The 27,381-nt window shown below is 52.4% G+C and overlaps 1 protein-coding gene across 10 annotated transcripts in view; it reads right to left on the bottom strand.

Moving 5' to 3' along the window:
• ANK1 (ankyrin 1) overlaps window positions 1-27,381 on the bottom strand; it is a 208,192-nt gene that overhangs the window by 30,089 nt on the left and 150,722 nt on the right. For 9 of the 10 annotated variants that reach the window (XM_044750887.2, XM_044750890.2, XM_044750883.2 and 6 more), the window contains 21 exons: window positions 26,370-26,567; window positions 24,052-24,150; window positions 22,064-22,162; window positions 21,721-21,819; window positions 20,524-20,616; window positions 19,978-20,050; window positions 18,238-18,334; window positions 17,095-17,173; window positions 14,877-14,974; window positions 14,551-14,775; window positions 13,352-13,506; window positions 12,854-13,065; window positions 12,095-12,299; window positions 11,638-11,734; window positions 11,136-11,364; window positions 9,773-9,898; window positions 9,532-9,651; window positions 8,270-8,348; window positions 7,892-7,966; window positions 6,234-6,365; window positions 5,215-5,361 (listed from right to left, as the gene is read on the bottom strand). In XM_044750887.2, coding sequence (XP_044606822.2) covers window positions 5,215-5,361; window positions 6,234-6,365; window positions 7,892-7,966; window positions 8,270-8,348; window positions 9,532-9,651; window positions 9,773-9,898; window positions 11,136-11,364; window positions 11,638-11,734; window positions 12,095-12,299; window positions 12,854-13,065; window positions 13,352-13,506; window positions 14,551-14,775; window positions 14,877-14,974; window positions 17,095-17,173; window positions 18,238-18,334; window positions 19,978-20,050; window positions 20,524-20,616; window positions 21,721-21,819; window positions 22,064-22,162; window positions 24,052-24,150; window positions 26,370-26,567 — 2,737 coding nt within the window. Of the gene's footprint in view, window positions 1-5,214; window positions 5,362-6,233; window positions 6,366-7,891; window positions 7,967-8,269; window positions 8,349-9,531; window positions 9,652-9,772; window positions 9,899-11,135; window positions 11,365-11,637; window positions 11,735-12,094; window positions 12,300-12,853; window positions 13,066-13,351; window positions 13,507-14,550; window positions 14,776-14,876; window positions 14,975-17,094; window positions 17,174-18,237; window positions 18,335-19,189; window positions 19,214-19,977; window positions 20,051-20,523; window positions 20,617-21,720; window positions 21,820-22,063; window positions 22,163-24,051; window positions 24,151-26,369; window positions 26,568-27,381 lie in introns of all 10 variants that reach the window. The other variant, XM_044750882.2, reaches the window with a different exon arrangement.

The raw sequence follows: 27,381 nt of genomic DNA, 5'->3' as shown, positions 1-27,381 counted from the left end.
ATGTCACACATTGAAGTTTACCAAGTTTACCTTGGGTGCTGGATATTTCTGTATTCTTATAACTATTCCTGAGCTTTGTTCTGTTATGCACTTATGTTACTTGGAAATAGTTTGATCCTTTTGGGTTTTGCTTTCCAGGTTGAGTAGGCAGGGCTGGAGCACTGCTCAACCTAGGGCTATTCTCCATTTCTGAGATAGGACTCTCTGTTCCCCGTGCAACGTCTATGAATGATCAGTCTCAACCAAACTCTGCAGGGGACCCTCTGAAGATCTCCAGAGTCCTCTGTCTGTGCAGCTGTCTCTGCCCTGGTATTCTGTCTTGGGAACTCTAGCTGCCGTGATCTATCTGGACTCTCCACTACTCCTCCTCAACCCAGGCAGCCTTCTTGGATTTCCCTTCCCTGTGCCATGACCTAGAAACTCTTCCCAGGCAGTAATCCAGGCAATTGTAGGGTTCACTTCATTTATTTCCCATGTCTCATGGATCACTGTCCTTTGCTGCCTGATGTCAAATGGCTTGAAAACTGTCGTTTCATATAGTTGTCCATTTTTTAGTTATTTCAAGCAGGAGTTTAGTCCCTGTTACCTCATCTTGGCCAGAAATAGAATGGATCTTAAACAGCCCCTTGGTTACGGCCCGATGAACATTCTGACACTCTCAGGAAGACTTGCTCACGACTGGGAAAGGGAGCTCTACTGGCCACAGGACACCTGAGGCTCATCCTTGTGTATCCTTTGTGACTTTTCCACCTTGAAACTTCCATGGTGTTCATTTTAATGGAATTTCACCCAAATGAAAATGTGTCTGTGAAGAGAACTCATGCACACCCTCTCCCAGGACTTCCTGTCTGATGTTTACCCTAAAGCCCCTCCCTTGGTAACAGTATTTAGGGGCCATGCCTCACTGCTCCCTCTCAGTCTCTAGAGGACCCCACTAATCCACCCACACCCCCACAAGCTTGGCTCTGAGGCTGTAGGTGGCCTTACTCAGTGTAGGTGGGGACTACTACTAACCCGGGGCAATGCTCCCTGAGGCCTGAGCACAGCCGCATGAGTACCGTCTCACAAGGTCTAGGGTGGACTAGACCATAATAAGGTCTGCTGAGTCCCTTAAGTTAAGTTTTCAAAGCCTCATGTGGCCCTGCCATACCTGGGTCACCGACCCGTCCTTCAGTCTAGAGGTCTCTCCTCTGGGGTTGCATTTTGGGGAACTCGGGTAAAAGCATCCATACATACTGCTTTGGGGCAGAGCACAGTCCAGTGGTCCCCCCCACACCCCCAGGTCTCCCCTCATCTCAGGTTATCCCAGGGGGTCTGTCCTAACCCAGACAAAGATTACTCTACTAGTTTAATGTCAGTAGCAAGTCAGACAAGTTGTCAACAGACAACCTACCCTCAGACAGAAGCCACAGAAGCCACATTTCGCTAGCTGTATTCATTAAGACTTGATAAAAATAAAATGCATTTATTTCTAAGTAGACATTAATATGTGCCCAATGGGGGCCAGCCCGATGGCCCAGTGGTTAAGTTCGCACACTCCACTTCAGCGGCCCAGGGTTTCGCTGGTTCGGATGCTGGGCGCGGACATGGCACTGCTCATCAGGCCATGTGGAGGCGGTGTCCCACATAGGACAACCAGAGGCACTCACAGCTAGAATATACAGCTATGTACTGGGGGGCTTTGGGAGAAGAAGAAGAATAGCTCAGGTGCCAAAAAAAAAAAAACCTGCCCAATGTATCAAACCAAATGGAGCTGACAAGCATACCCATACTGGAGATGTCCATTTTTTCCTTCCATATAAGAAATCTGTTTTATTTTCAGGAACGTGCTATTGCTTTGCTTTATAGGTAATATTTTTATTCATGTTTACTACCCAAGCGCCCAAGCTAGTCCCCTCCTGTGCAGGAGAAGCAAACTGGCCTTTTGACTTAAACCCTCTTCTGCTCAGGCCGCTCCAGGTGTACATGGAAAGAGGAGCCGGGAAGGGAGGAAAACAGACCTCAGGTTCTATTTTCCAGACACCACAGAGCAACCACTCACTGCCCTTAGTCCCCATGGCTTCCCAAGGAAGCTCAGACAAGCAGAGAAACAAGGTAAAGCATGAGGGAGACAGAGGATGACCGTGCCCATCAGCACAGAGGGCTGGGTGGCCCCAGGACAAGCCATCATGGCCCTGCCCAGGAGAGAGCCAGGGAAACCCCAGGAGGCTGTGTCTCCCCACCCTTCCACCTCTGATCCCTCCTGCTCCTTCTTCCAGGCCAGAAGGGCACCCAGATGTGGGATGGTCCTCCTGGGACAGGGAAGAGGGCAGGAAAAACACACAGAAGCCTATTCTGGTGCCCAGAAAGGCAGGATGGGCCGAGCTGGGCGCCTGTTTCTGAGTGTCTGCTCAGGCCGTGGGGGACTGTGAGTGCAGGACACACAGCCTGTGTCCGTCGGGGACCTGCTGGAGGAAGGGGTTCAGAGGCGGCTGGCGAGGCTGGCCAGAGAAAGCAGCACTCAGCCAGTGACTGTCTACAACCAAAGGAGGAGAGGAACCCTTTGTCAACTCAAGTTAGATCATGTTACTTTTTTGGTCCAAGCCTCCAAAGGCTTTCCGTCTCACTCCCACTACAACCCCATGTCCTCAGGACAGTCTGTAAGAGCTGGCCACCTGTGCCCTCTGACCCCCGCTCCTGCCCTTTCTTCCTCCCTCCTGCTGCCCAGCCCCTCGGGCCCCTCAATGTTCTGTGAACACACCAGGCACAGGCCCCTCAGGATTACCGCATGGCTGTACGCTTGTCTGATGCCCTCTCCCCATGCTGACATGGCTCATCCCCACATCTCCTCCTAGCCTTTGCCACCCCCTCCCACCCTACTACTCAATCCCCCAACCCCAGCACTCTGATCCCTCTTACTCAAGTCTTTTTTTTTTTTTTTTTTTTGAGGAAGATTAGCCCTGAGCTAACTACTGCCAATCCTCCTCTTTTTTGCTGAGGAAGACTGGCCCTGAGCTAAGATCCATGCCCATCTTCCTCTACTTTATATGTGGGACGCCTACCACAGCATGGTTTTTGCCAAGCAGTGCCATGTCCACCCCCGGGATCCAAACTGGTGAACCCCGGGCCACCAAGAAGCAGAACGTGCCCACTTAACCTCTACACCACCGGGCCGGCCCTCAAGTCTATTTTTTCCCACACCACTTCTTGTAAGCTGCTAGCACGTTAGATAATTCACTGACATATTAGGCTATTTTCTGACTCCAAACAGAAGGGAAGCTCCATGAAGGTACAGTTTTGGGGTTTTTTTGTCTTTTGACTAGTGCTTTATCTCCCTTGCCTAGAATAGGCCCTGGCAGGTAGAAGATGTTAGAAAAATATTTGCCAAATGAGCTGACCCCCTGAAACAGAGCCCCTTCACCAGTGCCAGGGCGCACACACCCCCCCAGTCCACACAGGGATTCAGAACTCTGTTTAGGCCTTAGAGTCTCTCGGCCTGCCCGGGGCTGCGAGCTGCGGCCACCGAGACGTTCATAAATGCCTGGGTCTGTAACTGCCTTCCTAAAGAATGGTTATTGTGGTTAGAACACTTAACATGGGATCTATCCCTCTGACAGATTTTTAATTGTTGTAACTGCCTTGTTTATACTCATGTAATTCCATCGGCCTGTTGTCCCATAGGTACATAACCAGGGCACAAAACCCAAAATGTGCTGATTTGACTTGATTGAAACAGCGCTGGGGGTGTTAAGAAACCCAACCAAGCGATCAGTTAGATGTAGAAAAGGAGGAGAGTTTTGCCATGTGGATTTCCCGCAGTTGGCAGCATTCCTCGACCGCCCTCCCTTCTTTCCTCTGGGAAAGGGAGCTGGTCTATTGAGCAGTCCCCACAATGCTCCAGCCAGGTCCCCGAGGGCCGTGGCCACTGCCTTGCAGCCTCTGCACCGATCTGAAGAGTGAGCAGTGCACGGTACGCAGCCTCCCCTGGGAGCAGACAACCCCCGTGCACACCCGCACACACATGCCTGAGACGCATGGAGGGGCAGGGCTGGGGGTCTCTCAGGACATGCATCTGTGGAGGCTGACGGCTTTCAGACCTCTGGCCGAGGTGGAGACAGCGGAGACAGGCAGTGTGAGAGAATGAACGGACCAGAGGTCCAGGTGAGGTCAGAGGCGGCAGAGAAAGGCAACAGGACCTGATCAACAGAGGATGAGCCCTGCGCCCAGGGGCGCTAGACAGCCATTTCAGGAGACACAGGACACAGGAGAGAGAAAGGGGTGAGGGGCTCGTGTGCACAGGCTCCACCTGGTGGAAGGAGGCCGGTGCCCAGCCCAGCCTGGACCCGTTCGTGGCACATGTCCCGTGCCACAGGGGCCACACAGCGCACGCATGTGTGCATGGCCCTGGATGGCCATTAAACTAGGAGCTCGGGGAGGATAAACAGCAGCCATGCAGCTGTCAGGGTGATATATTAGTCACCAGAGGAAGGGAGTTCACAGAATTAAATTTTTTTCAGGGTCTGTAAAGACTTAGGAATCTGATCCAACTTGCTGATTTTAAAGAAGAGGAGCTAGCTCAGCTGCACGTGCACTCCAGAAGAAGGAAGGGCCCAGAGCGCCGGCCTCCGCTCCCCCCCGGGGCGGGGCCTCGGCTCCTTCGCAGCGCCCGCTGGTCAGAGAGGGGGCAGAGGAAGGGGAGGGGGGCGGTCCGCAGCCCCGGCTCCTTCGTGCGGCTGGCGACTTCCACTGCTGCTTCGAGGAAAGTGGTCCTCAAGAGGCAGCAGTCGGGGTGCTGAGGGCAAAGGTCAGGGCCCCCCCAGATGCCCCGTCACACTGGGGGCTCTGTGCCATGCTGACCCACATCAAAGAGTGAAGGGAAAGAGATGGGGTGAGAAAAAAGGGAGAGAAAGAAAAGGAGAGATCGGACTCAAAAAAAAGTGACGCGCTCAGCTTCCCAGAGCGGGCGGCAATAGGACTTTTAAACCAGCATCCAGCTACCCCACACCAGATCGTGGGCCAGAATCGCCAAGCCCTTTGCTTCTCAACCGTCGCCGTTTACAGACCGGGACACTGAAGCCCAAACGGGGCGCTGCGCAGAGCCGCAGAGAGCCTCGGCGACGGGCAGGGGGAGCGCAGCACAGCCCACGGAGCCCGGGCTCGGGGAGCCGCCGCCCCTCCGCCCCGCCGCCCCCCGCGGCCGGCGCCCGGAGGCCCCCTCCTCCGGGAGACACTCACCATTCACCTGGGAGGGCGACGACGAGTAGTCTCGCTCCGCGGGCCGCCGCTCGGGCTTCAGGTTGCGGCCCTGGCGGCCGGAGCCCTCCAGCATGTTCACGATCTCGGCCCGGTCCACGCTGCGCAGGGCCGCGTACAGGTTCTCCACTGTGGGCAGAGGGAAGGGGCGCTCGCGAGGGCGTCTAACCAGCAGGCGGCAGGGCGCGAGGGGGCTGGGCTCTGAAAGCCAGGCCGGAGGCAAATGGGAGACGGGAGGGCATTCCTTTTTTCAGAACGTGGAGGCCTCCTTTTCTTGTCAGAATCAAAACAAAGCTGCCTCTTTGGAGGATACTGTTTCCCTCCAACAGACTCCAAACGCTAACGGCGGCCAACTGCACACCCCGGGAAGACGTGCTTCGGAATCTAAGAGGAGCACAAGACAACCAGAGCCGTGGATCTGTCCTTGTGAAATCCTCGCTCCCGGCTGCTTGCTCCTTGAGCTGAGATGCAAATGTAAACGCTCCATTTCCTCTCCGTGTTTTGAGGATGGAAATTGGTGAGGAGGAGCTGAACAGACAAGACAACCTTCCATCCAGGTCAGAGAGAAAGCTGTTCCGGGAGCACAGCACTGCATCAGACAGGAGTCGCTCCCCCAGCCTCTGCCCTGAGAGGACAGCCCTCACTTGTTTGGGAAATTCAGCAGGAAGCCCCACACCCCACACACCTGCTGTCATCTGGGGCCCCCGGCAATGGCGACCTCAGTCTCTGAGGACAGGAAAAAGACCGAGGCCAAGACTGTCTGGTAGTCTCTTCTGGCAGGATTGCCTAGGAGACCCAGTGACCCTGAGAGGGGTAGGGGTGTGTGTGTGTGTGTGTGTGTATGTCTGTGTGAGAGAGAGGCAGAGACAGAGAGTGACAAAGAGATTTGTTCCCAAGGCCAACACCACACATGGAATTTGAAGGAAGAACTCCTTTAGTGAAGAGAAGGTCCTGGCACGGGTTTGGGAAAGAGAAGGCCTCCTCAGCTTAAGGGTACTGACTCTTTGCGTTTTGGCCTTCGCGGAGGACCCAGAGGTTCAACAAGGCTACACTCTGCTCCAACAAGGAGTTGGGGTTTTCCACGCGGATCCTGTTGATGTCTTCCACGCTGAACTGCAGCTCCCGAGCCAGCTCTGCAAGCAAAGAACCAAGACCGGGTCTGAGTGGGGCCCGAGCCCGGCCCAGCTCCCACAGAGGGCGCTGCAGATGGGAGTCCAGGGGGAGGACTGGCAGTGAAAGAATAGTCTCCCTCTGCATTTGGTCTTGCTTCTTACGGAGAAATACCTGGTGTTATGCAGACACCTACACCTTTGTAGGCCCAGAAAATGGGGCAGAGTAGCGGTGCTCAGTAAATAGGTTTTGAATGAGTGAGTGAAGGAATGAATGAATGTCCTCTCTTTCTCTCATTGCTGCCAATGTGAGATGATGAGACTGAGCCTCTCCACAAGGTTAGCACTTATCCAGGGTCATGAACGAGCTGGTGCCAGAGCCCAGAGTAGGGCTGCATCTACTGATGCCCACGCCAGCGCCGTCTGTGCTGCACCAGGAGGCCACCGACCTTCCACCAAGGAGCAATTATTACAGACACGCATTTCTGTATTTACCTTTCTTCAGGGAAAGGCATTAATTACATTCGAAATGAAAATACAAGCTCCCATCTAAATGCAAGGCGATAACACAGAATCTTAGCTTTCTCCCTCCCGTTATCTCCACTGTTATTTCTCACAGGTGCTTTGAAGGGAGAACAGCATCAGAGTCTAATTTCAAGGACGAGGAGGACCGGAGGAGAATCAGAATGTGCGCGTGGCAGCACACACATAACCGAGAAGCATTCCTTTTTGGCTTAAAGAACGAAGCGTCCCTGAACGTCTGTTGTGACCTCCCATCACACTGCCTTTCAGCAAGTTCTCCCTAAGGTTTCTGAGGCTGTCTGAAGCCCTCTCTGTAGGGGGAAGGAGTGAAGGGAGTCCATTCACATAAAAATGAACAAAAAAGGAGAGGGGAGGAAGGAGAATTAAGTTAGAGGGCCTGTGACTGAGAAAACACATTTGAGCTTTCCCTTTACTTCACCCACTGCCTCACTTCAAAGAAGAGCTCCCCTGACTGGAGTCAGGACCTCTGGTAGACTCCGGCAACAGCCAGAGGGGCTGATGAAGCATTCTGAGGCTTGCCCTTTTCTCCGCCCCTTCCTCCGACAGAGCCAGCCTTGAGGACAGCAGCGTGTGGAGGACGGGTGCAGGGCACGGGCAGACGGAGGCGCGTGTTTTGTCTGTGTGTTTGTTATCGCTGGCAGGTTCTTCTGGGCTCTGTCATTAACTAGCTAGACAACTAAAGTCACTCTACTTAGCTGGATCTCAGTTTTCCTGTCTGTAAAATGAGGTGAACTAGATCAATTCTAAGGTCTCTTGTAATGTAAAAGTTGATTTTTTCTTACAGAGGAAAACCAGACAGACGTGGAGGAGGGAGGGCCCCGCTCTCCAGGAGCGCCTGAAGGCACTGCTGGGACAACAGACCTGTCCAAGACCATCACAAATCAGATACAGAGGGAGAGAAAAAGCAGGTCAGAAAGACCTTCACCGGCTGCTCAGTAGCGGGGAGGAGGTGGAGAGGTAGGTGGACCCAGGCAAAGTGCTTTTCTACCTCAAATTCCCCGACTCACCTGCCCAACTCAGGCCAAGGTGCTCTGATATAATCGCCATTTTCATATCTGCTCGGTCTGTCCCGCTGAGGAGGCCTGGGGAGATGCAATGGATTTCATTTAGTTGCCTTGGTGGGACACAGAACTGACAGGGGTGAGTAAAGGACCTCAGGTGGATGCTCAGTCACATGGTGGCTCAGCATACACCGGATTGATTACTAAGCCTGTAAGGTCAGGTGGCGCCCCAAGCCAAAGGCCCCACACGCTGCGTCCCTAATGGGCTGAGTAAATCGTGTGGACGCGGATCCCTTGTCAGGGTGAGGGGAAGTGAGCCCACTCACACCCTCCTTGGAAAGGGAGGGAGCCACACCGTCACAAAGCGGGCTCTAAGGCTTATACCTGCTGAGGACTCGCTGAGACTGCTGTATCTCAGGGCGAGTGGCGTCAAAGTCCTCCTCCTGTCGTCGGCTCCACTCCCCTGCAGAAGAAAGACCACGAAAGGGTGCTTTGGGTTTCGGGCTTCCTCCCTTCCTGGAGAAGGGCATTCGAGCCTGCAGATTGTGGGGTGGGGAGTGACGCCATCCTGGTACACGGTGAGTAGCCCCACTTCTCTGGAGCCTCAACACAAAGAGTAGAAGTGTGGGAAGGTGTGGGAGGGAGTGGGACTGATGAAACTCACATACTTTATTCATCATTATAATAACGGCAAACTCACGTGGCCTTCTCACGTGCCAGGCCCTGCTTACTGCTACAAGAGCCTTCAAGGTAGGTACCATTGACATTCCCGTCTCATGGATGAGGAAACTGAGGCATGGACGGGTTACATAACTTGCCCAAGGTCACTCAGCTAAGAAGTGCTGGAGCTGGGGTTGCACTTAAGAAAACCAAAGTTTTCTTTCTGGATTCCTTTTGTTCAAAAGACTCATTTTTGATGCTAGCCCAAGGCTGAATAGCCCGGCTGGGTGGAAAAGTGCCCAGAGGCTTGCTCAAGGCTGCAGGAAATCCTATTTTGAAAGAGGAGTTGGTTCACCCTAACCCCAGACAGAAAGAGAAACTGAGCCAAAGCTGTATGAACAGATCCTTGCTTCTTTTCTAGTTTGGCACAGAAGGCTGATGATTCAAACAACAGCAAAACAACACCAACGAAAACGTGGAGACACGTGAGCCCTCCAGAGTCCCTGTTAGAGGTGGTGACTCTGACACCCTCACAGGTAGTGCTAAATGAACACACTTGGCCAAGATGCCTTTGCTGAGGGCCTGGCACCCTGGGGAAGATAAGCAAGTCCATGAGAAGAGCAAAGCTATTAAATGGCTGGGAAACCTTCAGCGGCTCGACACCAGTCCTAAGGCTCAGAGACTCAGATGAGCGGGGCCGGGCAGGTGCCTTTCAAGCTCCTTCTAACCTTCGGGAAGGACCCTAGAGCGCTCAGGGCCCACAGCATGAACACGCATGTTGCCACCTGACACTGACATTTTGTTCCTGAGCTTTGCAAAAAGGGCCAGGGTATGCTTTCCTTGCCACGCCATGGTACGTCGGGGAATTCAAAGGCAGCCTTTCAACAGGAGGAAGCCCTCTGGAAGCGCTTGACTCAGGGTCTGTTTTAGGACCTTCTCAGGCGAACCCACCTCTGGCCGAGGGTGCTCATCAGGGGGCAGCTCACCTTGGTGCAGGGGGGCATGGTGATGTTCAAGTGGCAGAGAATGTGCTGGGTGTCCTCATACTTCATCGCCTTGCGCAGAAATGACAAGGACCCTCCTGGTTCTCGACTGCTGTCCCTCACCTAAATTCAGACAACAGGAAGATTCAGGGGAGCGTTCCATAGGCCACCAGGCTGGCTGGCTTAGGGCATCCTGCCTCCCAAACTTTCTAGACCCAGAGATGTCGGCGAGAGGATGCAGCACCTTCACAGGTATGGCCAAACGGTTCTCCCGGAAAGACTGGAAGTGGAAACTCCGCTGCTGGGCAGCTTTTTTGACAGGCACCAGATTCCCAGAGAGTTCTGCAAAAAGGGGCATTCCTTCCAAAACCTGTAGGAAGGGAAAAGCAAATACAGCTTGTCAGGGAGAAATGCCCAGATGCCCTGTCTGCCCCTCAGCTTGGGTCTTTCCTTCCCCACGACACACCCTTTCTACTGCAGGAGGCCCAGGGCACGTGCTCTGAGAAATCCATGACTTGTTTTGGCAAAGGTTTTATTTCCAAGATCATGCTTCCTTACTTCAAGGGATTTTGTGATAAGCAAGAGTCTTCCTATATCCCTGCGTAGTTGATCAGGATTGCTATCAGAGTATTCTAGAACTCCACTAGGATAGCATACCATGGCTTCTGAAACAAACCTCATTACACCTGTCCAAAAATGTCTCATTTATGAGACATGCTAGAAGGACTATGTTATATTTTAATCTCACTCATAATATAAGGATCCCTATGATGCTTTCAACTGAGAAGTTATCATGAACCCATTGACAGTTGAGGAAATTGAGGCCCAAACGGAACAACCGAGTTGGCTAGTTAGGGCAGGGCTCCAGAGTTCCAGCCTGCGCTCTTTCTTCCAGGTCCTCAGCCCCCAAGAAAGCTCAGCACAGACTCTGCGGCCAGACCTTTGGGAAGGTCCTGGCTGATTACACATCTTGACACGAGTGAGTGTCCTGGGATCAGTGACAGGTTCAGTTCTAGTTCCTGTCTCTTCACTCCTCACATATTAGTGCAGCCGTCTCCCCTGCTTCCTCCTCTGGGCACTATCCAAACCCCCACTAGCAGGGAAAAGCGGGGGCTCTGGGGTCAGACTACTTGGACAAGTCCTTTCCCTACCGCTCACTTAGTGGTGGGACGTGGGGCGGGTTACTTAACCTCTCTTGGCCTCACTTTCCTCATCTGTAAAGTGGAGATAATAAAAGCACACACAGTTATGAGAATCCAGAGAGATCATACAGGTCAAGCACTTTGAGTAGTATCTGGTACACAGACCTGTAGTCAATGTCAGCTCTTATCATCACTGACCCCTGGGCCCACTGTCTGCCACCTGCCCTGAGGCACACAGCAGGGCCCCGAGCGGCAGCAAAGCTTCCCTGGGATGCTTCTCAAGAGAAGGATCAAAGAGGCACCACCTGCGCGCCCCTACAGAGGTGGGATTTCCTGACTGCTCTGGGCCACAGCGTCCCGGGAAAACAGCCCCTAGGTGGCCCGTCCTAGCTCCAGAAGCTTTGTCTCATTGTAAGCATGGAGGAAGGCCCACGAGTGCCCAGTAACGGGGACCGGGCGCTGTACCTCTATGTCCCTGCTCCGGGCCACCTCGACGAAGTTCTCATGCTGCTCCAGGGTCTTGTCCACTTTATCGTCCGTCATGCAGTAGCAGCGCAGCCGCCCTTCTCGGGGGTCGTTCATCTTTGCAAAAATGACAAACTTGGCCATGTAGGGCACTGCCGTAAGCTCCTTGTACAGCAGAGTGGCGAAGTTCACAGCTTCAGCTGTCCGAGGACAGTCCGACAGCCAAAACCTAAAAAGAGAAGACTACTTATAAGCATGTTCCTACATGCCCGAAGGAGGCTCCCTTTCCATCCAGACAGGAGCTATCTCTAAGCCACGCGATGGCCACTGCAACACTCCCGGAGGTCAGGGCTGGCTTCTATGTGGAGGGCACAGTGGAGGACCCTCAGGCTCAAGCCTGGGATGGGTGGGCGGTGGCATGAGGATGGCTACCTGCAGAGGCAGCACTAGGCCCACACTGTGGGGCCCACAAGCCCCCTGGGCTGTCTGGGCTGCATCTCACCTGGCGGAGACGTTGGTGGTGAAGGTGGCGCACTCGTTGGCATACACGAGCTTGGTTGTTCCTGTTATATCTTCCCACTGGGCTTGCTCTGTTCCTCCTGCAACAGGAACAGAGACAGGCTGGGGGATGTCTTCAGAACGCAGACACAGAACTCACCAAAATGCTAAAGGCTGAGCGTCAAAGGCAGAGACTAGCACATCTGGATGCGGCCCTGAGCACACCTATGCTCTCCTCCCAGCAACCTGCAGGACCCCTCCTCTAGGGGTCAGAGGGCTCTTCCACAGAGCCAGACTAGACTCAGACGCATCACTCCTCCCTCCCTTTGAAGAGCTGACCCCCAGGGAAGCCAACAAAAATGCCAGGTAACTGCTGGCTTCACCTTCTCCTGTCTCCCCAGCGTAGCAGGAAGGAGCTGCCACTGCCCTGAAGATGGGACAGACTCGAGGGCACCTCTCACCAATGACGCTGCAGAGCAGGCGCAGGCTGGTGGTGTCCCCCTCCCCGCTGTCCCGCGGGTTGTCCATCCAGGAAGGGGGCAGCGGGATCCGAAGCCCGATGGGGCGGTGGAACTTCCGGCGCCGTGGCTCCACTGTGACGATGGGGCTGAACGTGGCCTGGTTGCCCAGGAGCTTGGTGACTAGGTCATCGGGTACAGGCTGGGCCTGCAAAGTGCCAGAGGGGGACACTCAGCCCCAGAGCAGCAGGGGGCTCATTGAGAGGAGGCAGAATGACCCCAAGGAGAGAGCAGACCATCTGTGCAGAGTGCAAAGGCTGCTCTGGAGGTCCCACTACCGGTGGACCATGCAGATCTGTTTCGCTGACCCCAGGGTCTGCCTCGGGCCTGATGTCACTGCTTAGCTCTCCTTTCTGAGCCCTTTCTCCCCATTTCCCTGCTGCCCCTCATTCCCGGGGTGGTGCCACCTTTGCTCAGCATCAGGTGCCCTTCCAGGAAGCCACGTGGAATTCCTTCATGCTGAGCGTACTGGCCGTGCAATTTAACACGTTAGCTGGTTGGGCCTTTCTGCAGCTTAGCAGGGAGCGGCTGCCTTATCCCACCCACCCAACTTCCTCTTGAGCTTTAAGGTCAAATCTCTAACTGGAATTTTCAGGCACTGGACAAAAGTAGGGGGGATGTCTGGGGAAGAGTGTCATCTTTCTAGGGACTTGAACTCCTTCCACCCTCCGCGAACTCTGTCCAAGCGGCGTGCTGTGTCACCTGCAGAGCCAGCTTCACTTTCTTGTTGACAGCATTTTCTGGGAATGTCGCCTGCACCATGGGGACCAGCTTGCTCCTCAGAGAGCCGCCCTTGGGGTCAATGGTGTCATAGTCCTGGCAGAGCCGCGACATGATCACGAAGTACAAGGGGAAGTCGGTGGTGATGATTCGGCACACCCTCTTCTTCTCCAGCTCCTCCAGGCTCCCCAGCTCTGGAATCACATGGCACGGTGCTGCCTGCCCTGGTCATGCTGAGCACAGGCTCAGCCACCACTGTGTCACCACAGCCTCCTTATCCTGGCTCCCAGTGCATGCCCCCTCCCCAGGCCCCTGGCACTTGGGACAGACACCTACTCTGATGCCCTAGGGACTCAGAGCTGGACAAGATGGGGTTGTCTCTAGCCTCTCAGGGCTTTCCAAACTCCAGGCGGACCTGACAGCCCACCCCTAAAGTGTAACCTCAAATCTCATCTTCCAGAAGGAGGCGGGCCCGGTTACCTTCATCCATCCCATTGAGAATCTGATCCAGGTAGCTCTCTCCGTAGCGGTCCTTGTGTTCCTTCCACACAGAGCCATTTTCACTCCGAAGCACCACAAGCTCGCGGTCCCCACGGCCATGGGAGGCAAAGTGGGGGATCTCCACAATCACAGGGCTGAGGGCACAGAGCGAATGGTGGGCAAGGTGTGTGGATGCAGGTGTGTGTGCCTTGTGGGCAGGTGGCTGGGCACGGAGAGAGAGGAGCAGGGGGCAGGGGCAGTGGGTCCCTGCCTGGAGGGGAAGGAGTCTTGCAGCCACAGCAGGGGCCCCACCTGCGGGCAGGTCCTGACAGCGAACAGACCTGCCTCATGTTCCTGAGATGCCTCGAGGCCCCTCACCACCACCAGGCCCCGAGTGACCATGGACAGGGCTCAGTCTCACTTCACAGGGGTTCTCCTGCCACAGCCACACACTGGGCCCAGGCTCAGCCAAATAACCCTGCCCTTGAGCCTGATCCTGAGAACCCGCCTGGCATCCCTGGACAGGGGACCGAATATCTCTGAGCCTCAGCTTGCTCCTCTAGCAATCGGCCATACTGACGTTTCCTTCAGAAGGGGCTCTGAGGACTGCAGCTAAAGGGAAACTCATCCTGAAAGCATCTGCAGGCTGCTTGACAAAGGGTCGGCGACTGCTCAGAGCGGGGCAGGCCGTGGCCGGAGAGGAAGGCAGGGCGCCTGTCCCAACATTACAGCCCGTGGGGCCTGAAGGGTAACAGAGCACCACGGACCCATCTGCTTCAGAAAGGGGAGGAACGGGCCTCTGAGGCCTGTGAATCTCATCCTTGAGGGCAACGCTATAGGGCTGACTTCTAATAAGATCGTTTTAGAGCTGAAATAATTAAACCCTTGAGTGTCTTCTCCATTCCTTCTCTAGTGTCACACGAGATTTGAGAGCATTAAGCTCCGCCTTGGCTGTGGTCTCTTCCGTGGAGCTAGGAACAGGCCATGGAAGGGGAATGAAAGCTCCTGGTTCTGTTCCCCCGTCAGGACAGGAGAGCAATAAGATGGCATGGGCTCCGGGGCTGGCCTCCCCCTCTGCCCTGTGGCTGCGTGACTCTGGGTGTCTGCTGCTGAGGTGGTTGTGGCGGGCCAGCAGGGCAGGGCAGGCCAGGCCAGGGACACATGTTGCACATGCACGCCCAGCGAGAGCGACCTCTCACCTCAAGAACTGGGCTCCTGTGGGCCCCAGCGCAATGATCCTGCTGGCCAGGCCCTCCTCCTCGGCCAGCGGGGGCGGCGTGTTCAGCTTCTGGGGCTTGACCAGGCGGCAGGTGATGCGAGTGGGCGCTGCACACGTCCGAGGGGGGATCACCACCCTCAGGCCGTTGTGACGACTGCCCCTCATGGAGCCTCCCCGGGCGTCCACCATGAAGCTCACCAGAAACCTAGGGGCACAGGCAGATCCACGTTGGGCCTCTGTGCACTCTCTCTGAGGGGGGACAGCGGCGGCCCACAATCTGCACACCCCGTCGTGGGGGTCACTCACCCTGTATGGACAGGGCTGGCCACCGGGCTGATGTTATCTGAGGTCTCTGTGGCCGGGCTGCTGGGGATGAGTGAATCTTCATCATACTCCTTAGATGCCTGAGGAGGAGAGAGGCCAACAGGCCCATCACTCCGGGGCCACAGGTGCTGGTGTTGGGCCAGCTGAGGGCGCGCCAGCTGAGGGTGAGCATCTTGTTGCCAGAAACTGAGTGGCCCAATGGAGGAAGTGCTCCCGCACTCTCACCACTGACCCTTGGGAGAAGGCATTCCTGGAGTCTAAAAGGAACCATGGGCTTCCTCCCCCTACCGTCATGGCCTCTCCTTGGCTCAAGTCCCTGGGATAGAGCTTCAGAACTGATGGAGCAAGTCATCACTGCAGTCCCACATGCACTGTGCACTGTGCACACGGCAGATCTACCCACCCTGTTCTCCAGCCCGCCCGGAAAGGAAACCTCTGCTCTAGGAAGCTTGGCTTTCTCCCTAGAGTTGGCAGTGGACTCCTGTACCACGGCCTACTAGCTGTTAGCTCTGGGCAAGCTGCTTGTCCTGGAGCATCTGAGGAACACGAGGGGAATAAAACAGACCCTCGCCCCCAGGGGGCTTCCTGTTTCCTCATCTGCAAACGGGACAGTCCCTGCCTCCCAGTAACATTGCAACTGCGGGGACATGGGGCTGTCTCGCACGAGGCCTTGTATGTCACAAGGACTCATGAAAGCCAGCAGGGGCTGAATCTGGCCCCAGTCCCCACTGGTCCAGATGCCCATCCCTCTCCTCCGCTGGTCCCATCCTATTTATTTCTCATTTCTCGCCTCCTCCATGAATCTTTCCCGTTGACTCTAATCTGGAGGAATTCACACCACACGGTTGAGTAGTCCGATATTTACCCTTCCTGCATTCTGTGCTAACTGGCTACACATATCCGAGTCCACCGTTCCCAGCTGGACTGCCAGCTCCTAGGAGGCGGGTAAGGGTCTCGTGGTCCTCCTATACCAAACTCTATACAGGCGCATCGTACGAATCCAGTAAATACCTCCTGCGTTGAGTTCATGACTTAAGCAAGGAGTTGAAGAGAATGGGTTAGTCAAGCAGGCCTACCGACCACAAAGAGCCGGAACTTCCAAGTGGCCCCTATCTTCCACGGGACGCCTAAGTGAACACGTCTACTCGGCTGCTTTCTCACTGTTGTCTTTGGCAGCATCCAGAGAATGTGCCACAGCAGTACCAGGGCCATATTTGACTGTATCTCCCAAATGCCACCCAGCGAGTGACAGCAACATCACATCACTGTGATATACCCCGGCCTGGCAGGCTGAGTGGACAGCTTCCTGGGCGGCTTATCCCTGCATGCTACTTCTGGGTGCAGGGCCATGGCTGCTGCTTTCAGACATATACCCCTTCAGTGGCAGAGGAAGAGACCAGCCTTAGCCGGAAAACAGACATGCCTGGTTCAGTTATCAGGCCTCAAGGGCAGTCATTTCCAACCCGCAAACACCACGCTGCTTTCTTTTTTATCCTAGAAAACCCCCTTGCCTTGGAAAAAAGTGCTGAATGGCATAAAATTAAACTCAGGGGAATTAAATGGTTTTAAGCCACCCCACCCTTTTTTAGACAAATTCAGGTGACATCCAGGGAAGCCACAAAATAGGGAAGTATCATGATTAAAGCCCACACTGGGAACAGCTCTCTGACATCCCCTTTCTACCTGCATTGGTATTTTAAGCTTCCAAGAATTCCTTGAGAAAGGTGAGACAGAAACTGTCCCCTTTTGTACAGATATTAACGAAAAGGAGCACAGAGCTCCGTGACTCGCCCGCAGCTTCATTGGAGGCACAGCCGCAGCTGGTGCCAGCCTCAGGCTCCCTCTCCACCCACTGCCCCTGTGGGTGCAGAGAGCAGGTGCTCAGGGTTGTGGCCGTGAGAACACGGGCTCTGGAGCCAGAACTTCTGGAGTCATTTCTCAGCCTCACTCACGACTCTGTTGGCCTCTGAGACACATGTCATCAATATCTGGGATAACAAGGATGCCAGCAGCACAGGGGGCTACAAAGAACATGTGCCATCGCAGATCTGAAGGGCTTGGTAAATGCTGCGAGCTTTTCAAGTACTAGTTCCTACCGTACCGCAAGTCATCTCAAAACATCTCAAAACATGACCTCAAGTCATCGTCCGGGGTACTTGCTCTCTGCAAATGGGAAAGTAAGAGAAATGCTGCTTCTTACCTGTTCTGGCTCTTCAGATTTGATTAGCACTGTCTCAGGTGTGACACAAGGAATCCTCGGGATGGCTGGAGATTCCACCCTGTGCGCCAAGCACATTGGGAAGTCAAAGGGATGATCCTTCTAAGTAGCCCCTATCTTCCACGGGAGGCCCAGGTGAAACACCTCTGTAACCCCCTAATAACCTCTCCAATCCACCCTCCTGGCTGCAGCCTGAACCCCCCACTGACACACGCAATACAACTCTGCCTCCACACACTGACCAGCCTCTTCCCCTCGCCTCAAGATCTTTCCCCAGAGCCCAAGTGTCCTTCATGACCTAGCGGAAGGATTGCCTCCTCCAGGAAGTCTTCCCTGCACTCCCCACCCTGGTTCTGCAGCCTGGAGCCCTTGCTGATGGAACCTTGCTCTGGCCTTAACCTCTTTTTCTGCATTGCTATATGACCTCTTGGTGTGGGTTTCGATTCCACCAAACAAATCTGTAGGTTCTTCATGGTCAGGGTCCGAGTCTTGTGTTTCTTTTTAACTGATGTTTAGTAAATACTAATCGATTAATTAGCCTTGTAGTTTCACTGCCTGCTTGTCCTACTGCCCTGTTTTGTATAAGCCATGGGGCTAAGCTGGCACATATCTGTCTTTTCAGAAAACATCAAGGGCTCAGTGTTTCTACAAAGTAGTCGCTTTCAGATTTATTCACAAAATATCCCTGTGTGCCATGTACGCCCAGTGAATAACTCACAGCGTCACAGGGAGGAATGAGAAATGTGTGCCGTGCTGACAGAGGCATGTGGTCAGTGTCTGAGCTTAGCTTGGCAACAGTTTCTAATGTGAATTGCCCTCAGTGGATTTTTCTGATGAGACGCTGAGAGGGCAGGAGGGGGAGAGGGGTGTGAACACGACACTGTGACCAGGGAAGGAAAAAGGTTGGGGATCCAGAAGAGGAGGGGAGACACCACCGACAGCATGCTGTGAGGTGCAGAGCTGACTTATCCTCAGTGCTGGACCCACAGTCCAACCGACCAGCTTTCTACCCTTGCAGCGGCACATCCGGGGCCTGGCCCTCTCGTGACTTTCCCTGCTCTGGAATCCTTCCACTCTGAGCTCCAGGCTTGGACCTGGGCCATCCACGGTAGAAGCAGTGCTTACACTTGGTCCAGCTTCGGCACAAAATCCACCAGCTCTCTCTCTTCATCCATGTCCCGGGAATCCTGCCTCTCAGCCTTGGAGCCAGCAAGTTCTTCTCCTGAAACCACACAAGTGTAAGTGAGTGACAGGATGGAGATTTCCTCTTTCTTTTTAAAAAGTGCTTTTCCTGCGCCTCCCCTCAATGCTGGCTCCCAAGGAGTGGAGGAACGTCTCTGACGCCTGAAGTGGCTCGTTAGCAATGTTTTTGACCAGTCCTGTTCCTCCAGCCCTGGTATCTAGAGCAGGGCAGCCAGCTCCTAACATCCTAGTCTGTATCAGGCTTTGTACAAGAAAAAAAATACAACCAGAAAGAACTTTCTTAGCTTGACTAGTTCCTCTTCAAAACAGCCCTTGCAGGGTGTGCAATGACACCAAAGAAAGGATCTTTTCTGTTCTTTTCCACACCACACACTACAGAAGAATGAACTAAAATGGAACTGAACCCATTCATTTTGAAGGGCTGTAGGGTTTTTTAAAACCATGGCAGCAGAAACCTCATTATTATTTCCTCAGCCCACTATAAAGAGTTTCAAACTGTGTATGCAACCCAGTCTGCCTCTCTCCTTGCTTGGACTGGAGTTGGAGCCCTTGACCTTGCAGTGTCATTTACTGTCACTTAGCAGTGTCCTGGCTTCATGGTCTGGAGCTGACAGAATGGAGTAACAACAGCTCATGCAGTTATGTTCACAAACACAGTGGCACGGGCACACACACAGAGATGGACAGGCAGGAGCTACCCGCCAGGGCATGGGTCTTATGCGTGTACGGTTCCTGTTTTAGTCAAGCTCCCGGCTAGAGAGCGCTGGCCGTCGGAGAAGGGCGGAAAGCAGGAATGGATTAATGAGAGCTTGGATTGCTTAGGGTGAAATGCACTCGTGAGAAAGGACCACAGGGAACAGAAAGTGTTTCATACCCATAATAGTTATATGAGCAGTTCCTGGAAAGCAAAGAAGAGTCAAGTTTAAGGAAGGACATGACTGAGGTCAGTTAAAGCAAGAGGCATGTTTTCAAAGGGGACACAGGAGAGCTTTAATTGTCTAGGTGACAAAGCTATAAAACCACTGAATTACTGAGATTGAAGTGGCTGGAGAGATAATCCGGTCCAACTCCGCCATCTTATATCACAAGGGGTCCCTTCAAACTCAAGTGAGGAAGTGGGCTTATTTGGGGCAGGAAAAGTGCCACAAGCACTCTGTGGCTCATAGAAGTTAAAACTATAGTAATTTCACAATAATGGATATACCGAAAACTTTGACCCATCATGTCAGAAGAGCAGCTTATTAAAAGGAATTCTTCCAGATTTTATATAAACAGATTATTATTCGTTCAAAGCCCCAGGAAAGCACCAGATGGAATTTCATTAAGTTCCTCACAGCTCTGAGAGTTGATCTGAGTAGAATCACACTCCACGAATAATACATGCCAACACACATATATTTACAACACTTCATGGGATTTTATATTCTAATCTCTGAGATGGAGGTTTCCTTCTGCTAAAATTACATTAAAGGAGTATTTTTGATAATAGACAACGTCTTTAGAAAACCGTTCTCTTCAGTTTTGCTACACACCCTCGGAACCCGGGTGTGCTGTGAGGACCCTGGAGGGCAACTGGCAGCCGCGGGAGCCCAGGCAGTGCCGCAAGCCCAGGTATTCTCTGCAGCCCGACTCCCCCAGTGGTCTGTCAATCCCAGACCTTACCTTCATCTTCGGAGACATCCAGGATCTCATCGACTGTCTCAGGGACACTCATCCGGTGCTTGTCACTGACTAACTAAAAGGAGAAAAAGCAGAGAATTCAACCCAAATAGAGCAGTGGGACCTTTCACCCACTGATCCAGTAGTTACCTGGTCATCACTATGGAGACAGGAAGGAGGTGGGAGAGGAGGTTTGTCCCAAAGGAAGAAAATCAAAGCTGAGAGGCTCTCTGCCTGCCCAGAAGCTGATGTCTGGCAGGAACCATGGGGGATAAACAGGACATGCCAGCTTCCCACTGCCTCTCTCTACCCCCAACGCCATCTTGCTGCTGCCCCCTTAGGTCTGGTCACGGCCCCAATTCCTCCGGTCACTAGGTGGCAGTACAACTCCACCTGAAGGAGGAGAACCCCTCCCCCGCTTCTTTTGGGGTCAGCTTCCTGCTGGGCATCCTAGCAACCCAGAACATACTCCACTTCTGGGTGTAACCACTAGGGGCGCCCTGTTTATCAGGCTGTGTGTGTTTGAGGTGGGAAATGAAGCAGACATACCACCACACTGGTTTCATCCGTGACAACTTTGAGCACGTCTGTTACAGAAATGTAGCCCAAGCGCGTGGCTATTGCCAGAGGTGTGGTTCCATTCTGGGAGAAATAGAGAGAGGGTGAGAGCGGACCCGGGAATGGAGTCTGGGAGAAACTCGCCCCTTTTGCATAGACCAAGCTCACATTCTAATTGCTCAGAAAGGCCTAAGTAGACAGACTGCAGCTGGGAGCCCAGGACAAGGTCCCTGTTCGTGAGTCAGTGACAGTGCTTGCAGACAGGGGCGGGGAGCAGAGGGCAGGGGTGCTCTCACTCTATAGCACTGAGTGTGGGAGCCTTGAAATGAGAGCAGGAGGAATCTTGCCAGGACAAGAACTGCCAAGAGGGAACCAACTGGAAAGGGATGGGTCAGGAAGGCAGCATATGCAATTTTAGGAATATGAGAGTACAGGGCGACGTTGCTCGCTGTTCACTGCTCCCAACGCCAGTTCTTTGGGTGTCAGTAACTGAGCGTGAACATAGTTAAAATAATCCACATATTTCAATTAACTCTTTTCAGGCCAATCAGAAATCATGAATCACCGGAAAAAGGGGAGGGGCACATTTTCTACTCTGATTTTAAGAGAAAGAGTTAAGCGAAAATAAACTGATAACGAGGCTTTATTTTTCTTTTAAGTTCTCTAGTTCCAGCTTGTTCCGTGGGCCCCACACAGATTCAGCTCCATCCCCGGTTAGCTTCAGCAACCACACCTACAATCAAAGGTCCACACACTGTCCAAGCTGGCGGCAGGCGTGGAGATGAGCTAATGAAACCTGCAGGTGGTCAGATGAGGCAGTTCGCACTGAACAGTGAGTGCCGACGTTGCTAAAGACGTCGTGAAGATCACGAACCCCCCGAGAAATGCGGTTTGCTCACTTGTACCATACTGAAAGCAGCTTCGCAAATGTTAGAAAGGGTTTCAACAATATTTAAACAAAAATAAAGGGGGGAGGGTAAATGGTGCTTCAAAGGATAACCTGCAGTTCACCAGAAACAGAAACTAGTCACAAAAGCCTGTGGCCTGCAGTCCCGAGGCAGCTGCCACTTTACGGCACTGCAGCCGGTTCAGGCCCCGGCCGTGCAGTAAGGACAGATGGAGCCTCTGTGGTTCAAGGCCGGCTCCCTGGAGCAGCTCTCCAAAATTAGGAAATGGCTGGGTACTCACCGAGCTGACCTCGTTTGGGGAAGCACCATGTTTGAGAAGCAGTGTCACTATGTCTGTATGTCCTTGCTGGGCCGCCTGGTGCAGTGGGCTGTATCCTAGCTGTAAAGCGAAGGAGACATTTTGGCAGGATGAGCCAGCTCAGAGGAAGAACTGCCCACATCCTACAGAGCCTGTTCATCTTCTACATGCAACATAAAAAAGGCCTTTTCCCCATTTCTTCCTTCAGGGCCAAAGCTTAGAACTGTGGCAGAGCCCCAAGTGTGCCCAGAGTAACCCTGGCTGCATCCTAATTTGCCATCTGAGAAGTGTCAGTTTAGGAATCAGGTCTCAGGCATCCCTGTACCTTAGTTTTGGCATTGACGTTTGCCTCGTGCTGTAGCAGAAACTTCACCAGCTTGATATTTCCATAATGACTGGCCACATGGAGTGGAGTGTAACCCATCTGAAAACAAAGAGATGAGAATGGGTGACCAGCAGGGCTTCTGGGTATACCAAGAGCCATTACGAGCTGTGCATTAATGAAATCCTTACAACAAGGGCTGATGAAAAGCGAGAATGGATGGGGACGCCCTTTGGAAGGTTGCCAGCTGCTATAAGGTGTAAGCTGTACAGCCATTGCCAGCCTGATGCCCTTGGCCTGGGAAGGAACAGGGCTCTGAGTCAGACAAGTAAAGTTTGAGATGTCCGAGAGACATCCAAGTGGAGATGTCAAGTAGGTGGTTGGAAAGCTGACACTGAGCCCCGTGAAGAGGTCTAAGCGAGGACACTCCTACGGAGAGTTTAAAGTCTTGGAGATGAGTAAGGTCAGCTAGGATAAGTGTAGAGAGCAAACAGTAGGGCCCATGTACCGAGGCAATACTCTGAGGGAAAGTCAGAAAAGAAGACTGAAGGTAAGGGAAGCGAAGAGATAGGAGGAAAACCAGGAGAGACCTGTGTTACAGAAGCCAAGAGAGGTTATTCCAAGAAGGAGGGGACAGCCAGCAGGCCCTCTGCTGGGAACGGGGTCAGACGAGGACAGATGGAGGCGTGGAGCTCCCTGCAGGCCCAGACAAGAGCAGACTTACTTCCACTAGAAGGTGAAATCTCATCATAAAAACTCCAAAAAGGCTGTCTAGGTTACTGAGGTGTAATATAACGGAATTTATGGGAACTGGTCATTGCTTGAAATGAGTGGGCTTTGGGTAGTTATTTGTTTGAGTTTTGGCTGCAAAGGAGCTAATTTTCAGGAAGTCTGCTCTGCTGAATATTTTATTGCTCCCTCCAAAGGCTGACAAGCCAAGGCTCTCTGAGCTCTTCGGTGCCACATGTCCCTGGGAAGCTGGTGCCCGATTCCTGAGACCATCTTGACACAGACCCTGCAGGCTGGACCTCAAGTAATGGGATGGCTTTGGGACCTCCAAGTTCTAACCCACAGCATAGGTTCCCTCAGGGCAGGATCCTAAAAGACTAAACTGGGCCCACAAGAGAAGCCTCAAAGATCCAGAAGATTCTTGGGTTTTAAGGAGATTCTTGTTGAAGCTGCAGGAAGTTGGGGATAAAATACAGTTTGTAGATTTTTCTCGGGGAGATTTCAACATCATATTGTTGACTGGTGTTCCTGTGGGACTCCGGAGGCAGCAGGGCTGGAGGGGGTGTCACTTTGTCCCTTCCTTTTCATAGAGTTGCCTTGTGGTAAAAAGGAACAAAATGCTACTTCTTCCATGCAGCTTCCTTCTTCCACCCAATGGGGACACTCTTTCTTCCCTTTGTGCTACGAGTGGTTCACTAGGGCCTCTCTCACACCAGACAGCACACTGTGCCATCCCTTCCAGCCTCTCACAGTCACCTCCACACTGACTGCAGACACCTCGAGGGATATCCCACTGTGCAAGCTATGGGCTCGGTTACCTTCAACCACCTCACAGAGCTCCTTGCACAAAGACGACGCTCAAAGACAGTTGAACTGAATTTAACTGCATGCTGGAATAAAAGGGGCTGAATTTTCGAGTGAATTCAGGGAAGTCTGACATTTTGAAACACGGCTCATGTTAGATAGGTCTCGGAATCAAGATTACACATTCCTCTTAGTTTCTTGCTATAGACCTCAAAGGTTTAGCAAACTTTTCAAAATTCCCCACTGGAAAGTGAGATAATTGGGATTGGTGTCTTCAAACTCCAGTGCCACCTAGGAAGTGGCACAGAAGACCGTGCCGCTGGGTCCTTGGGATTTCAAAGCTCTGCGGATGAGCCAACTCTGAAGAGGGAGGGAGGCCGGCACTGGGCAGGGCTATGGGAGCACACAGCGGGAAGTGTGGGGAAGGCCACGTGGGAAGCTCCGGCTGCCTGCCTTACCCGGGTGGTGGCGTCCACTTTGACACCGTGTTTGATCAGCATGTCTGCCACTGGAACATGACCTTCTTGTGCTACCAAATGGAGAGGAGTGAGTCCACTCTGGAAAGAAAAAGTTGTTCATCACCTTGTAGCCAGCAAAGAATTCCAGGCCACAATGAAAGAGCACTGAGGTTTGGGAGCGGAACCTGGCTCTGTAGCCACCCACCAGCGATGTGGGCAGCGATGTCTTCCAGCTCTGGGTCTCCATATCTTTATCTAAAAAATGAGGTGGTTCAATCAGAGGTCAGCAACGTTTTCTGCTAAGGGCCAGACTGTCAATATTTTCAGCCTCTGTCTCTCTCACAACGACCCAACTCTGCCAGTTATAGTGAGAAAGCAGCTATGGCCAATATGTAAACAAATGGCATGGCTGTGTTCCAATAAAACTCTATTTACACAAACAAGTGGCAGGCCAGATTTGGCCCAGGGCATAGTTTGCTGACCTCTGAACTGGATGAACTTTATGGTACTTTCCAATTGTAACATTCCCTACTTCCATGATTCAAGATGAACTTCAGAGCCTTGGTTTCCTTATCTAGAAAATAGGGATTATCACTGACCAACCTCAAGGGAAAAGTAAGGATCATCTGAGAAAACACAGATGAAAATACATTGAAAAGCTCAACATGACATTTAACCATGGCATGTGATTAGCACATTGCAGCCAGTGCTGCACTGTGACAAGGATAGAGGATCCTGCTGGGAGGGAAAACACCAGATTCTTGGAGTTCTCATCACAGCTTCCTCAGGAGGAGAGGAACGCACCAGAGATCCTGATTGGTATGTGCGCACCCACACAAGAATGTCAGAAAAGACTTCCCTCCCTTGTACCCTACTCAACACGCTTTACTAAGTGTGGGACAAATAGAGTGGCAATTCCTCTGCAGTCAGAGGCAGTGGGCAGGGCCAGTCCCCTCTCCAGGGACTCCACAGTAGCCCTCTCCAGCCAAAACCTGAGCAGGAAGTCCATCTCCTGAAGACACAGACGGGTGCGCCTGGCCGAAGCACGAACAGGCCACGACTGAGCAGTCCCCAGGTCAGTCACAAGCTTCTGGGCACCTTGCTCGATTCTTGGGATAACGCAGTGATCTGCCTTGTGAGGGTGGTGTGTGCATGAGTGAGGATATCTCCAGGACAGAGAATCACCATCATCCTTATGGCTCCTTACAGAGCCCACTTGAAATGGCACAAAAATGAGAATCCCATCCAAAATAATGGTCCTACCAGAACAGTTCCCTCCTGGGGGTCACCTGTCCAAACCTGTCCAAAAAGAGCCAATGGATCTACAGGTTTCTAAGAAACCTTAAGTTACCCTTAAAACACTTGCCCTCCTGAAACTGTATTGCATTCATTTATCATCTAAAGAAGTGGCTCTTCATATTGAGTGATTCCGTTTATAAAAAATGTCTAGAAGAGGCAAATTCGTACTGACAGAAAGTAGATTAGTGGTTGCCAGGGACTGAGGGGTTTGAGGGAAAGGGGAAGTGGCTGCTAATGGGTATGAGGTTTCCTTTTGGGGTGATGAAAATGTTCTAGAATTAGATAGTGGTGATAGTTGCCCAATTCTGCAAATATACCAAAACCACTGACTAGTACAGTTCAAAAGAATGAATTTTATGGCATGTGAATTATATTTCAATAAAACTGTTACTTTAAAAAAAGAAGTGATTCTTAGTCCTTCTTGGGTCATGCGTTCCTTTGAGAAGCTGACGAAAACTATGAAGACTTCACCCAGAGAAATGCTCACATGCCCATCCTCCCAAAATGTTGTGCACAGTCTTCGAAGGTTTCATACTCGTAAGCCAAGGATCCCTGGATTGAGAACTCCCAGTTTAATGCCTAGGTTGGCATTGTAAAAAAAATCTTCCCCAAAGAAAAAGAATATTTAGTACCAAACGACTTAATCCAGTCCTGAATGTAGACACTGGCCTATATTTGGGAAAGTGTACCATGGATTTTAATATTGATCTTTCTTCAGATTCTTGAGTCAATCTATTTAGAAAGAATCAGCGAAGACTTTGGCATCAGAGAGGCTCGAGGTCATGCAACCGTGGGAATAAACCACCTTTCTGAATCTGTTTACTCATTTATAAAAATGCAATAAAACCTACACAGGGCAGTTGTAAGGATTAAACACACACACACACACACACACACACACACCCCTAATTCAGAACCTAGGCATACAGTGGGTACTCAATATTCAGATACAATATCTCGTCAGCTGACACTAAAGCGTTCATAAGACTACAGGGCAAATCCGAGAGCGCCATGTTTACCTTGTTCCCCAGGTTGCCATTGGCTTGTCTAGAGAGGAGCAGAGCCACCATCTCTGCATGACCCTCTTGGGCAGCCAGGTGCAGGGGTGTCACACCTTGCACCGACTCTGCATTCGCCGACGCCCCGTACTGCAGGAGACAGCGGGCCACCTCCATCTGGTTCTGCTTGGCAGCGATGTGCAAAGGGGTGTAGCCATTCTGAAACAGAAGAAGCCATCCAGAGCCTGGTTACAGGAAGGCTGAGTTGACAATGGGAGCACATGCTTAACTTTTAAATCCTCTGAGGGAGGGCTAGGCATGGTTCTTCGCCTGCTAGACACCCACTGGGCAGGACTGGTGTCACCCAGCAGGGCAACTTAAGTAAACAAACCAACAACCACGTCCATTTGCCTTGGGGAGGCCCCACGGCCAGCAAATGCCGGGGTCCTTTTCTCATCATCTATTTTTGGTATCCCGCTCTGACAAACAGCTGTGCAAGAAGTGCTCTGTCACCCACAGAGGCTAGGGTTCAATTAGGTGGCCTATGGAACAACTAGAAGGCTAGGTAAGTCAGCAGAGGAAAAGTGCCCACTTCCTCCTTCCAGCATAAAGAACCAACCCCCAAATATCTCAACAAAGAAAAGGAAGAGAGCCCTCCTCTCTCCCTGTGAAACTGGCCGAGTGCGCCCCTGGACCAGCCTGCTTTCGGCAGGGGGTGTAAGAGGACAGGTACCCAGCAAGGGGCTTGGTGACACGGAGCCAGTCCTTGTTCCACTTTAACTAACGTGTCACTGGGGCAAGATATGCAATGACCTCCTGACTGCCCTCTGGATTTTTGAAGCCATTAACAGTGGATAATAACATCTATCTTATTCTCGTAGTTGTTGGACAGATCAAATGTGATCATCTATGTGAAGATGCTTTCCAAAATTAAGATCTGAAAGGAATAAACCTTTGTGTGGTTTGCAGTTCAGGGCTTCACAAGGGGTGTTAAGTCCACGACGAGATGAGGGAGCTGGGCCCAAAAGTCAAT

Source organism: Equus asinus, chromosome 27, assembly GCF_041296235.1.
Source record: "Equus asinus isolate D_3611 breed Donkey chromosome 27, EquAss-T2T_v2, whole genome shotgun sequence".
In the NCBI taxonomy this organism is placed as follows: Eukaryota; Metazoa; Chordata; class Mammalia; order Perissodactyla; family Equidae; genus Equus; species Equus asinus.
Note: the sequence above shows the minus strand (reverse complement) of the source record. Positions and strands in the feature narration are given on the sequence as shown.